Raw genomic sequence first — 12,607 nt, 5'->3', positions numbered from 1 at the left:
CCGCCCGATGGGTCGTCTGCTTCGCTCTGGCCGCCCGATGGGTCGTCTGCTTCGCCCTGGCCGCCGGCTAAACCATCACCCCCTATTTCTGTTCCCTTCCATGGACCTGGCCCCCCATCCCTCCCCCTGATCCTCCACCATTCCACCTCCCTCCTGGATTCTTGTTTTGTTTGTTTTTTGTGGGTCTTGGAGCGTCTGGTAGCCGCTCCGTAGAGGGGGGGTTATGTCACAGTGTCTGGTTTGTGTTCCCTGGGTTGTCACTAGAGGTCCTCGTTATCACAGTGTCTTTCACGTTTGATTTCAATTCCCAGCCCTCTGTCTGTCAGTTCATCAGTTCATTGCACTCAGCTGTTTCCCATCACCTTGTTAGTTCTGTGTGTATATATACCCTGTCTGTTTTAGTGTTCATCACAGAGTCGTTGTTATTCATCACACCACTTCTGAGGTCTGTTTCTGCTTTGTGCTCGTTTGTTTATTGTTTTATGTTTTTGGATCGTGTATTTGGTTTATGACCCCTGCCTGGACTGGTTGATGAGTTTTGGATTTCCCTTAATAAATACTGCACTATTGGATTTTACCTTCTCTTCGTGAGTGTGGATCGTGACACAAAGTGCACTCAAAGACTAGATACCCAATATTCATTGCAGATGAAGCTTTTGATCGTCATCATTGTCGAGATTCATACGCTGAATTTTCATGTCTCTTTGTGTCTAAATGACAGTGTAGTTCAAATATTTGTGTTTTATTATGCATTCATAATAATTTGTAAATTAATCTGCTTAATCTAATACTGTATAGTTACAGGGCTATTAATATTAAAGTATAAAAATTAATAACACCTCAAAGATTGCAAACTGAATCTAGGTGATGATTATGTTGTGAACGGTGAACTTATTGCTCATTATACTTATTATATATGTTTTTAATTTTAGGCCTATGTTGTTTTAAAAAAAATAACATTAATAAATCATAGAATACATTTTTAAGAAACAAAATATAATAAAGATACAAAATAGTTTTGGGTATAAGACCTATGCTACTTAATAAAGATGATTTATAATTATTCAGAATGGCTACTGAGAATTACAGGTCAGTTTTTACTTTTTTTTGAGAAAGCAAGAATCCCCAGTTTTGAATGATAGGAAAAAAGTAGAAGTACACTGAACAAAATTATAAACGCAACACTTTTGTTTTTGTCCCCATTGCAGAAATTATTTCGATTGTTGCAGCAGCTGTCTGGGTGGCTGGTCTCAGACCATCTTGGAGGTGAAGATGCTGGATGTGGAGGTCCTGGGCTGGTGTGGTTACACGTGGTCTGCGGTTGTGAGGGCGGTTGGATGTACTAACAAATTCTCTGACATGCCTTTGGAGATGGCTTATGGTAGAGAAATTTACGAGCCTTAAAATAAATTTAAGGAAAAAAGTAGAAGTACACTGAACAAAATTATTAACGCAACACTTTTGTTTTTGTCCCCATTGCAGAAATTATAGTAGTAGTTAATAAAGTCAAACAATGGTATGCGAGAGAGTCAGTGGTAACATCATTGTGTTCCTGTCGGTCAGTGTTAGGGGAACGTGTAAAAACTCAGGCTTAGCCGGACAGTTAGCCTGCCCTGGACCAGGTTAGTTCCCCGGCATGAGTTGCCAGAGTAACTAAGTTTGAACTATTTTAAGTTTGCTTTATGAAACAGAGTCAACTGACAATAAGTCTGACTAACCAAAATAAGACTGGCTTGTATTCTAATCTTGTTTTATGGAACAACCCTTTGGATTCATTCTCTTTTGGGTTTTCCTGCCATGTGTCTTACAAACACAGTTACACAATCCAAAGAAAATATAGGGTGGGTTTCACCAATAAGGATCAAATTAAGCACAGTTTAGAGCTAATCTAGGATTTGTTGATCTGGGCTTTATTTTAAATCGAGTTGTGTTGCACCACTTAATTTTAAACACAGATTAAGAAATTGGGGATTCGAATTTTAACCTGCGATTAAAACCTCAATTTATCATTAATTCTCTCTTCCATTATGGATTTGCCATTGTTGTTATTAAACAGCAACAATGTTAATATCCTAATTTCCTTCTTTATTGACCACCAACAATTCTCTCTCTGATGGTAATAGCTCTTGTCGATAAAGAAAATAAACTTGTGGCCTATATCAGTCTGGCGAGTAAAACGACAATTATACTAGCCAATGGCGATTCTATTGCCAAGGTTGTGAAGAGGATTGGGAGTAAAATTTAAATATGTGGTTTCAATGCAAGCAAATTACAGATAAAAAACAAACAACAAATTAAAGTAAAATAGGAATATGTTGTACTGACAAATGCTTAGTTGGTATAGTTCACTAACACAAGAGTTCTAGTAACTAAAAAAGAACTGAGAGTACTATAATTTACTTTAGATAAAATGTAATTGTACTCGTTGTGTTTTGCATGCTGAATGTGTGACAAGCATGATCAACTGCAAGATATTGTCACGAATATAGAAAGATTATGTCAACCCAATTAAACATTTCTGAGGGTTTTTATGACATAATTGTTAGCTAAATAAACTGAAAATATCATTATTTGACATGAAATATAGTATGTGTCATCCGTGGATATATAGAGAATATTTATTAATTACTTTCCTTTGAACCCAAATAACTGATTTATTGTTGCTTCACTGCATCTATAGGAAGAGAATTGCATTAATATAAAGGAAGTTTCAAGAGTTCAACTAAAGGAAACACTGATCACCATAATGGCACAATATAGTCTTAATAGACTTTTCAGCAATTTCCTCCAGTTCTGCAGTTATCTTTTACATTCACTGATTTCCCAAAATCATCTGAAATGTTCAATTGTATTCAATTGCATTTTTTAAAAGAGCATCACATAAGCTGACTTCATAAATTGATGATGATTTTCTTAAAATGCTTTTTGTCTGAACTGACCATTATGGTGATAAGTGTTCCCTTTGGTTGGACACTTGGACCTTCATTTATATTATTGTAAATCTCTTCCCATTGATCCAGCGATGCAACTTCATTTACGGGTGAAACTCGAAAAATTTGAATATTGTGCTATAGTTCATGTATTTCAGCAATTCAAATTAAAAGGTCAAACTAATATATTTAGTGTATATACATATGCTTGATTATACTTTTCAGAGGGCTGACATTTCTGTATTTTAAGTCATTTTAAAAAAAAAATTATTTCATGTAATATTCTAATTTTCTGAGATTTTGTATTTGGGATTTTCATAAGCTGTAAGCCATAATCATCAAAATTATAACTTTTGCACGATATTCTAATTTTTCGAGTTTCACCTGTATATTATTGTAAATCTCTTCCTATTGATGCAGTGATGCAACAAATAATCTGAGTTATTTGATTTAAAAACAAGGAAAGGAATGTGTGTGTGTGTGTGTGTGTGTGTGTGTGTGTGTGTGTGTGAGACACACACACGTATACGTATGAATGTTAATATTACTATATATCATGTCAAATTATGATCTTTTACAACTTTGTAGCTAACATGTATGTCATAAACACCTTGTGAAACATAATTATGTTGATATAATAATATATAATCTTGCAATTGATCATGTTTGAGTCACACAGACTTCAACATTCAGCATGCAAAACACAACAATAGGAACAATTACTTTTTATTTAAAGTAAATTATCAAGCATTATTTATTCTTTTTAAGTTACTAGAACTCTCATGAAAGTGAACTATACTAACTAAGCATTTGTCAGTGCAAGATACTATTCCTATTTCACTTTACATGTTTTTTTAAGGCAGTCGGTTTCCATGCTTTTTTCAATGTCTAACTAATTCGATTTTACAAGATATATAGGATAGTTTTTTTAGTAAGATGTTATATTAGCCTATATATGAAACAGTATGTGCTCAATGTACATCATTGGACTTTTTTTATTTCTCATGAAATGAGCTATTCATAATTTGTCGACGACAATTAATCTGCTGAACAGGGATGAAGTTTTTCAAAATCAAATGTAATGGTTCACTAGACTCCAGATCAGAAAATTGACTACTGCTGAACAATTACAATAATGCAAGCAAGAACAGCAGAAAACATTTTCCAGTGCTTTACAAAAGTTGTGTGACGAATGAAGTAAAAACAGAGAAATATGGAATAGTTTTACCGTGTTTCAGTGAGTCTCTCGTCTATCAGAGGAAAAATGATGAAAACAGATCCAACCGAGAAAACAGGAGGTCAGAGAATTTTCCTCATTAACTCCTAATTTTTACCTGCTTCATTTCGACCTCTCTCCTCCGCAAAGAAAAACAATGACGTTAAAACAGAAGCCAGGAAAAGCAGAGGCGTAGACGTGGAAATTCTGGAACAATTAAACAATAGCTGTGAGAACAATTCAACGCTATAAACCCCAAACGAAATTTAAAGACATCATCAGCTTCTACAAATCTGTGAAAAAGATTTGCTGCACAAATAATGAAATCCACTGAAACAATATTGCTTTGAAAACAGCAGTGTTTTTGAAGTGTTGCTTTAACATCAGTGACTCAATATGAATCTGATATAAATCTGTAGCTCCTAAAACTTAAACGGTTTATCAATAAATAATTTAATAATTGCTATGTAAACACAGCAAAATCCAGTGTTAAATAAACACCCCTCAGTGCACATGTGTCCACAGGACAGAGTGTTAAAAGTAACACTGAAGCAGTGTGGAAGTTAAAGAGATAATTAAGTGAATAATTGAGTGATGATTGAGCATTATTGAAGACACCAGGGGCCCGTTTCAATAAGGAGGTTCAACCAACTCTGAGTTAAAACTTGAACTCTGAGTTGACTTACCCTGAGATGGGAAACTCTGAGTTTTCGGTTTCAGAACAGCTGAAATGAGTAAGTTCAATCAACTCTAAGTTGACTGACTCTGAGTTAAACGTGTGCACCACAACTATAAAAAGCCATTATCAATGGAGCGCAGATATGAGTCACCACGGTAACAGCGCCAGACAAAAAGAAATCTGCATATTTCTCACCAGCAGTACGCAAACATTTTTTTTTGAGCAACAGGGCAGCAGCGGTGATCGAGAGAGTTAGTTTGGGCGAAAATAGTTGCTCTAGTCAATGAGTAAGTTTACATTTTAATTACTGTTATACAGTGTTGGGTGTAATTACCAAGTAATCTAAATACTGTAATTTAATTAAAGGGATTACTCTTAATTCTTCTGTAATATAAAGTAAAATATGATGTCATTGCATTAAATACTGCATAGACTATATAACAATTCTGTATAAAACAATAGTGGATTTAACATAACATTTTTTAAAGGTATATTTTTAATGTATATTGTTAATTTGAAGGCATTAAAACCGCAGTTTATTGTCTCTTTTTGTATTGTTCAAGTGGTTGAGAAAGGATGAGGCTCGCAAAGATGGAGATGGAGATGAAGATAGAGAGGAGATGAAGTTGCAGAGGAGATGGAGATGCAGAGGAGATGGAGATGGAGATGAAGATGCAGAGGAGATGGAGATGAAGATGCAGAGGAGATGGAGATGCAGAGGAGATGGAGATGGAGATGCAGAGGAGATGGAGATGCAGAGGAGATGGAGATGGAGATGCAGAGGAGATGGAGATGCAGAGGAGATGGAGATGGAGATGGAGATGGAGATGGAGATGCAGAGGAGATGGAGATGCAGAGGAGATGGAGATGGAGATGCAGAGGAGATGGAGATGCAGCGGAGATGGAGATGGAGATGGAGATGCAGAGGAGATGGAGATGCAGAGGAGATGGAGATGGAGAGGAGATGGAGATGGAGAGGAGATGCAGAGGAGATGGAGATGCAGAGGAGATGGAGATGGAGATGCAGATGGAGATGCAGAGGAGATGGAGATGCAGAGGAGATGGAGATGCAGAGGAGATGCAGAGGAGATGGAGATGCAGAGGAGATGGAGATGCAGAGGAGGTGGAGATGCAGAGGAGATGGAGATGCAGAGGAGATGGAGATGCAGAGGAGATGGAGATGAGATGGAGATGGAGATGGAGATGGAGATGCAGAGGAGATGGAGATGCAGAGGAGATGGAGATGCAGAGGAGATGGAGATGGAGATGCAGAGGAGATGGAGATGGAGATGGAGAGGAGATGGAGATGGAGAGGAGATGGAGAGGAGATGGAGAGGATATGGAGATGGAGATGCAGAGGAGATGGAGAGGAGATGGAGATTGAGATGCAGAGGAGATGGAGATGGAGATGGAGATGGAGAGGAGATGGAGATGGAGATGGAGATGGAGATGGAGATGGAGATGGAGAGGAGATGGAGATGGAGATGGAGATGCAGAGGAGATGGAGATGGAGATGCAGAGGAGATGGAGATGCTGAGATCAAGCCCCCTGCAATTAAACAAAAAAAAATGCAGCCCTGGAGAATAGATCTCAAAAAAAGAGCACAGGACATTTCCTTGCCCAAGCTCAACTACCTATACATACACCCCCGTCCCTCCTCCCTTCCTTCCCCTCCGATTCAATTTACTGAGAATGTCTATCACATCCCTGATAGCAGACCAACATTGACTCAAGGTTGAAACTTAACATTGATTTTTTATCAGGTTTGCACCCTGAAATAATGTTATTTCAATGATGAAAAATAGATCAATATGAACATAAAATCAATATTTGTTCAACATAAATCAAATCACTTATTTTACATCGAATAAACATTGAAACAATAAAAATCAGTCTTGCTTTATGTACAACAGGATCGTAAATAAATCTTAAATAAGTAGAATAAATCTTACTTTATTTCTATGTCGGTGAATCACATCCGTTTTGACATCTTTCAAGCAGAGACGATGCAGGGCTGAAATTAACATGGTTTTGAACCAAAAAGTCATTAACTCCAAAATCATTGATTAAACAACTCAGAAACAAACAGCATTACATTCTTCAATTATTACTAACCAGTTTGATTTTATTTCTGTCAGACGACTACAAAAGTTCTTACTGAGAATGAACAGAGGTTTAGATGTGTTGGCCGGCCTGACTCGGGTCCTTGTTCACTGGGCCTCTGGTAAGGTATACTCGTCTTTAATGAGGTCAGCAAGACCTTCTCCTTTTTCCATGTGGGGTCCTTTCCTCCTCTATTTGGGGAATGTGTGGACCGCCCTAAGTCACAGTGAGTGCCAAGTCCTGCATGAGAGGACACACAATCCCATATTGAAAGTCCAAAGCATTATCACATCTCATCGCCACCAACGGACAACGGTGGGATGTGTAGGGATAGCCGGAGGATGAAAAAAAAAAGAAAAAAAAAAACGTTTGTTGTATGCGCTGCATACATTATTTGTCTTACAGAGGGGGAGGAAAGGAATTATAAGTTGTAGCGGGTATGCTGTCCAGGGGTTGGGTTGGGTTGGGTTGGGCTGGGCTATGTTGGGTTGGGTTGGGTTGCTTTAGGTTGCTTTAGGTTGGGTTGGGTGTGGGCATCTGGGCGGGACTGCCCCTATGGGAGGTGCACCGTCCTTCACCCGGGGATGTGCACAGATACTGCACATATTAATCATAAAGTCATATTACTTGATTATCACTGTTATTATTTATAGGATAGGTAGGAGAGGAGAGCAGGGGGACGAGAGAAAGGGTGTTAAATTATTGAATACCTTAAAACAATAAACAACCCCAAAGGATATATATTTCAAATTATAAGGTCTTTCTTTTCTTTTCTTTCTTTAAAAAATAAATATCTTATCGTCTGTTCTTATATTGTTATTTATCTGTGTTGTTTTTTTGATGTTGTTTTATTTTTTGGTCAATGTGTGTATTCTGTAGAGTTTCTGTTACACTGCTCGAGCACGAGCAGATCCGTTTGCACTCTGGAGATGCGTTCAGTCTTTCCGCTTGTAAAGTCCGTCATGTAAATAGCGAATCCGCCGTGGCGCGAGCGCAACTGTCTTTTAAAGGGGATGGGAGATGAGACTCTGATTGGTTTATTTCACGTTGTGAAACACACCCATTACTCATTGAGAGAACAGGGACGCGCGCCGACCATTTTTCCCGTCGTTACACTGGCAAACGTGGATTGGGTCACGTCCTAAGTGCACTTGCGCCTGGGCTTTAGACCATGTGCTTAGATGGTTAAAATAGGGCCCTATGGTTTTTATGTGAGTTTAATGAAATTGCAGCAAATCTGGCACTGAATCCTGTTTAGGGGTTTAGTGTTGAATTGTTCTATTGCTGATTGTTCTCACTATTGCATTATTGTTTCAGGATTTCCAGGTTGATTTTTCCAGCCCTTATTTTTCTTTGCTTGTGCCTCAATTTCATTGTTTTGAGTTTTTGTTTGGTTCGTCCATTTAAAAAAAAAAAAATGTTTAAAGGTTTGTTAAAGTTGCATTCTTGAAAGGTTTCATGCGGATCTGAATGTCTTGATGCAGAAAGAGGCAAATAAAGCCTGAAATAGAAGCAGGCAAACATTTACAGTTCATGGGGAAACATGTCTGACCTCCTGCTTCCTCCGTTTGTTTTTCATAATTTCACATCTGATGGACGAGAGACTCACTGAAACACAGTATAACTATTCCATATGTTTCTGATTTTACACTGTAATATCTAAATAGTTAGACTTACTGATACAAAGCAATGCCGTAAGCCCTGAAGGTAGATAGAAAGTCGCAAATATGTTTTTTTTTGTTTTGTTTTTTTTATCTGTGAAGGAAACAAGCTTCCATTATATCATGTCTAATTCTTAGGGTATTTTCACACTGGGCACGTTTGCTGCGGTCCGAGTCCGAGCGCGATTGTTCCTGGTTCCCCTGCAGCGCTGGTCTGGTTCAACTTGATTATATCAAACCCTGGTACACTTGCGTTCATCTAATATCACCACAAACCACAAACGTGTGGTGTGGACGGAAGGCCAAAACGGAGAGAAAAATATGCATTTTCAAACGAAAACAAATTAGTTTCATCTTATCCATGTGTGAGTTTCTTCTGTTTTCTTCATGGGAAATGATAAGAAAGAAATATTTTAATCTTTTTTTTTTTCAAAGTGAAACTGAAAGTAAACAGAGTTCTGCGAGAAATGTCCTGATTTAAAGAAAAAAGTAAATCAGGAGTCTGTGTGTGTGTGTGTGTGTCAATGGGAAAGTGTGCTAAATGAACACAAATGCAGAGTATAAAACGTTTGATAATCAGGTATGAGGCTGATGTAAGTTAAGAAAATGAGGATGAAGAAATCAAATGAAAACTCATATGAAAACTCATTTCTCACATGAAATCAAAACTTAAACTTTCATATGAACGTAGGGATCAGAACATGACCCATGTCAAACTCAAACCTGACGTGAGAAAAACAGTCCAGGTTTGTAGAAGCTTCCACATTCCCCTCATGTTTCAGTTATAATCAGAGGAATGAACTTCTAACCAGGGAAGTGTTTCCTGTTGAACTCTTTCCTGATCCAGGTTTACCCAGCAGAACAATGAAGATTAAAATAAACCTGTCCTGTTCTTTATAAACTGCATCTGATAAAAATGACATAATCAAAAACATGAATTTAACTTACATCTTTGCAGTTTCCATGATGGGAAACGAGGTGATGAGAACAATAAAGAAGTAAAATAAGCTCAAGTACGAGTCAAATTTACAGATAAAGAACAATTGGCGATGAGAATGGCAGATGATTTTCCCATGCTGTCGTTATCTCCCCCAAGCCTCTTTTTGCCCCATCCCGGCGAGCCTACGCTCCCATGGGAGCAATGGAAAACATCCCTTTGAAACGTACCTGTTAGCGATGGGCCTCAATGCTGTCCCGATGAAGCAGAAAATGGCCATACTAGAAGTGTTTTGCACACGTCCGCATGGATGATAGCACTGCTGCGTTGACACAGATCGAAATTGTGATCAAATATTTCTGCTGTTCCGACGATTTCACTATACGTTGACAACACAAAGATGTGCTGTTTTGGTACTCTTTTAGACGAGATGATACGTGATTAGTTAATTGAGAATAAACCCCCCAATACACTCGTTCGGGGGCGGCTGCTATTGGAAGATGATCATCTCACTTTAGAGAAAGCTGTAATTTAGGCCTCTCAAATCGAGTCTGCTTCCCAATGCGCTGCTAAATTAACAACGCACACAAGTTCACGGGGCAGGGGCATAAATCTTCGAGTGCGAACAAACAATTAACCCTCCAGTTCAGAGCCGATGTGGAAATTGTGGTCGACTACATTCTCATCACGTGACCTTGACTTTCTGGCACGGGGACAAATATGTCAACGCTGTTAAAAGCTGAACCACTTTGCAAAATGGCGTCATTTGCTCCAGTTCAAGCTCCTTCACAGCGGAACCCACATGCTAAAGCTACAACATTATCCATTCAGTCAACATGGTTTTCTACATGCACTGTTATTAACCGACCCTAGAGGGTTAAAGATATTCCTCCCTTGTCAACAATTTGTCTCACAGTGATCTCACCATGTGGTCACAATGTCTAAAGTCTCGCTATCCAATATGGACACTTATGAAGGTTTCCTGCCACACTTGCCCCTCTAGACACCCTCTTTGAATTTGTTTGGATATGTTAGTTCAGCAATTTAAGTTATTGGTCTTATACATGCGTCCAGTATGGCAACAAAGCTTTGTCTAACTTCCCATTTCACATTTGCAGCAATATCCGCGGACTGGACATATGTATGTGCCTGGACTTTTCTCTGCTGGACAACAAGAGGGCTGACTGTCACTTGTCCCTGGCAACTAGAATGGCCAACACTGTTTGAAGGTGTTTAGCTGCTTTCACACACCAACCTCTCTTGAAGCCCAAAATAAAACCAGTCATTGCATGAGGAAGTCAAAGCAGAACTCTGCAAACTGCAAGTAGAGTGGTAAGTATCAAACCGGTCAATGCATCCCTATGGGTGTCTGTGGTTTCGGACACCACTACAAATGACTGTTCCCTCAAATAGTGGCTTATTTAAGGGCATATGGGGCGATTTCAGACACAGCCTTAATGACGTCAAGGCTTTAATGTGATTGGTTATCAAGGCACACGTGATCCAAGTTAGCGTTACACTTTTTCCAGTGGTAGAGCCACAGATCCTGGTATCTCCCAGTAAAAAGACCATCTCTGGTATAAAGCAGGCTTCAGGTGATCGCCAGCTCCTGTTGGGTCTGAAGCTGCAGGCCTGAAACTGCTGTCACGTATATAGTTCTGCAGTCTGACACATCTCGTCTCATATGTGCTTGTTCAATCCCTCAAACTGCCACCAGAGGTCACCATCTCCTGCGACTGACATACACCGTGATGAGCCTAACCTGTCAATCACCATCATTCATCTTCACAATTATTCATCTTCAACTTACTGAAAAAGATCATAATTTTTTCTTTATTTAGTTTTAGTTCAGTAATGTTGTTCTCTTGTTGAGGGAGGGACAGTGATATTTCTGTCTCTGGGTGTTAATAAACAGTGTTAAACCACACAAAGCTAAAAGTGCTTGTGTTAAAACAGTCAGTCATTTGGTTGCTGTTGATCTGATGAGCTTCAACACGGTAAGACAAACACACTCTTGCTTAAATAAAACTGATGATTATTGTCATATAACATGCGTCTTTACATGAGAAATGTTAAGAATATGGTGATTTACATATTGTTTAAGTGATGATTATATTAATGCTATTAATGCTGTATTATAGATATATTTTACGCTGATGATTATATTAATGCTGTATTATAGATATATTTTATGCTGATGATTATATTAATGCTGTATTATAGATATATTTTATGCTGATGATTATATTAATGCCGTATTATAGATATATTTTACGCTGATGATTATATTAATGCTGTATTATAGATATATTTTATGCTGATGATTATATTAATGCCGTATTATAGATATATTTTACACTGATGATTATATTAATGCTGTATTATAGATATATTTTACGCTGATGATTATATTAATGCTGTATTATAGATATATTTTACGCTGATGATTATATTAATGCTGTATTATAGATATATTTTATGCTGATGATTATATTAATGCTGTATTATATCTATATTTTATGCTGATGATTATATTAATGCTGTAGTTTATGCTGATGATTATATTAATGCTGTATTATAGATATATTTTATGCTGATGATTATATTAATGCCGTATTATAGATATATTTTACACTGATGATTATATTAATGCTGTATTATAGATATATTTTATGCTGATGATTATATTAATGCGGTATTTTATGCTGATGATTATATTAATGCTGTATTATAGATATATTTTATGCTGATGATTATATTAATGCTGTAGTTTATGCTGATGATTATATTAATGCTGTATTATAGATATATTTTATGCTGATGTCGGTCAGAATGGCTCCTCCTCTTCCTCTGATCTTTCTTCTCATGATTCACGGTGAGTCTCTCTTACATTCACATTAGAAACTCTCTGATGTTTTATTTAAGGCGTCATGAGCGGCTGATCTGCACTTTCTTCTGTCCTGTACTCACATATTTCTCTCTGAAACAGGAAGTGTGTGTTGAACATGTCAAACGCTTGTCCCTTTTAGACATGTCCAATAGTCTTTTGCTACTTGCTAGTCAGTGTCACATGGTTTAGGG

The 12,607-nt window shown here is 37.7% G+C and overlaps 2 protein-coding genes across 3 annotated transcripts in view; one reads left to right on the top strand and one right to left on the bottom strand.

The window, feature by feature from the left end:
* Positions 1-4,287, bottom strand: part of LOC143710407 (B-cell receptor CD22-like) — a 60,205-nt gene extending 55,918 nt beyond the window's left edge. The window contains exon 1 of one of the 2 annotated variants that reach the window (XR_013194545.1): positions 4,159-4,284. The gene's annotated coding sequence lies outside the window, so the exon portion shown is untranslated. Of the gene's footprint in view, positions 1-4,158 lie in introns of both variants that reach the window. The other variant, XM_077201355.1, reaches the window with a different exon arrangement.
* Positions 4,288-12,340: 8,053 nt separating this feature from the next.
* LOC143710408 (B-cell receptor CD22-like) overlaps positions 12,341-12,607 on the top strand; it is a 35,421-nt gene continuing 35,154 nt past the window's right edge. The window contains exon 1 of the mRNA XM_077201356.1: positions 12,341-12,401. Coding sequence (XP_077057471.1) covers positions 12,341-12,401 — 61 coding nt within the window. The remainder of the gene's footprint in view (positions 12,402-12,607) is intronic.

Source organism: Siphateles boraxobius, unplaced genomic scaffold (assembly GCF_051911475.1).
Source record: "Siphateles boraxobius isolate OS27281-9 unplaced genomic scaffold, OSU_SipBor_1 47, whole genome shotgun sequence".
NCBI lineage: Eukaryota > Metazoa > Chordata > Actinopteri > Cypriniformes > Leuciscidae > Siphateles > Siphateles boraxobius.
The sequence above is the reverse complement of the archived record's forward strand: the minus strand, read 5'-3'. Positions and strand labels throughout refer to the sequence as shown.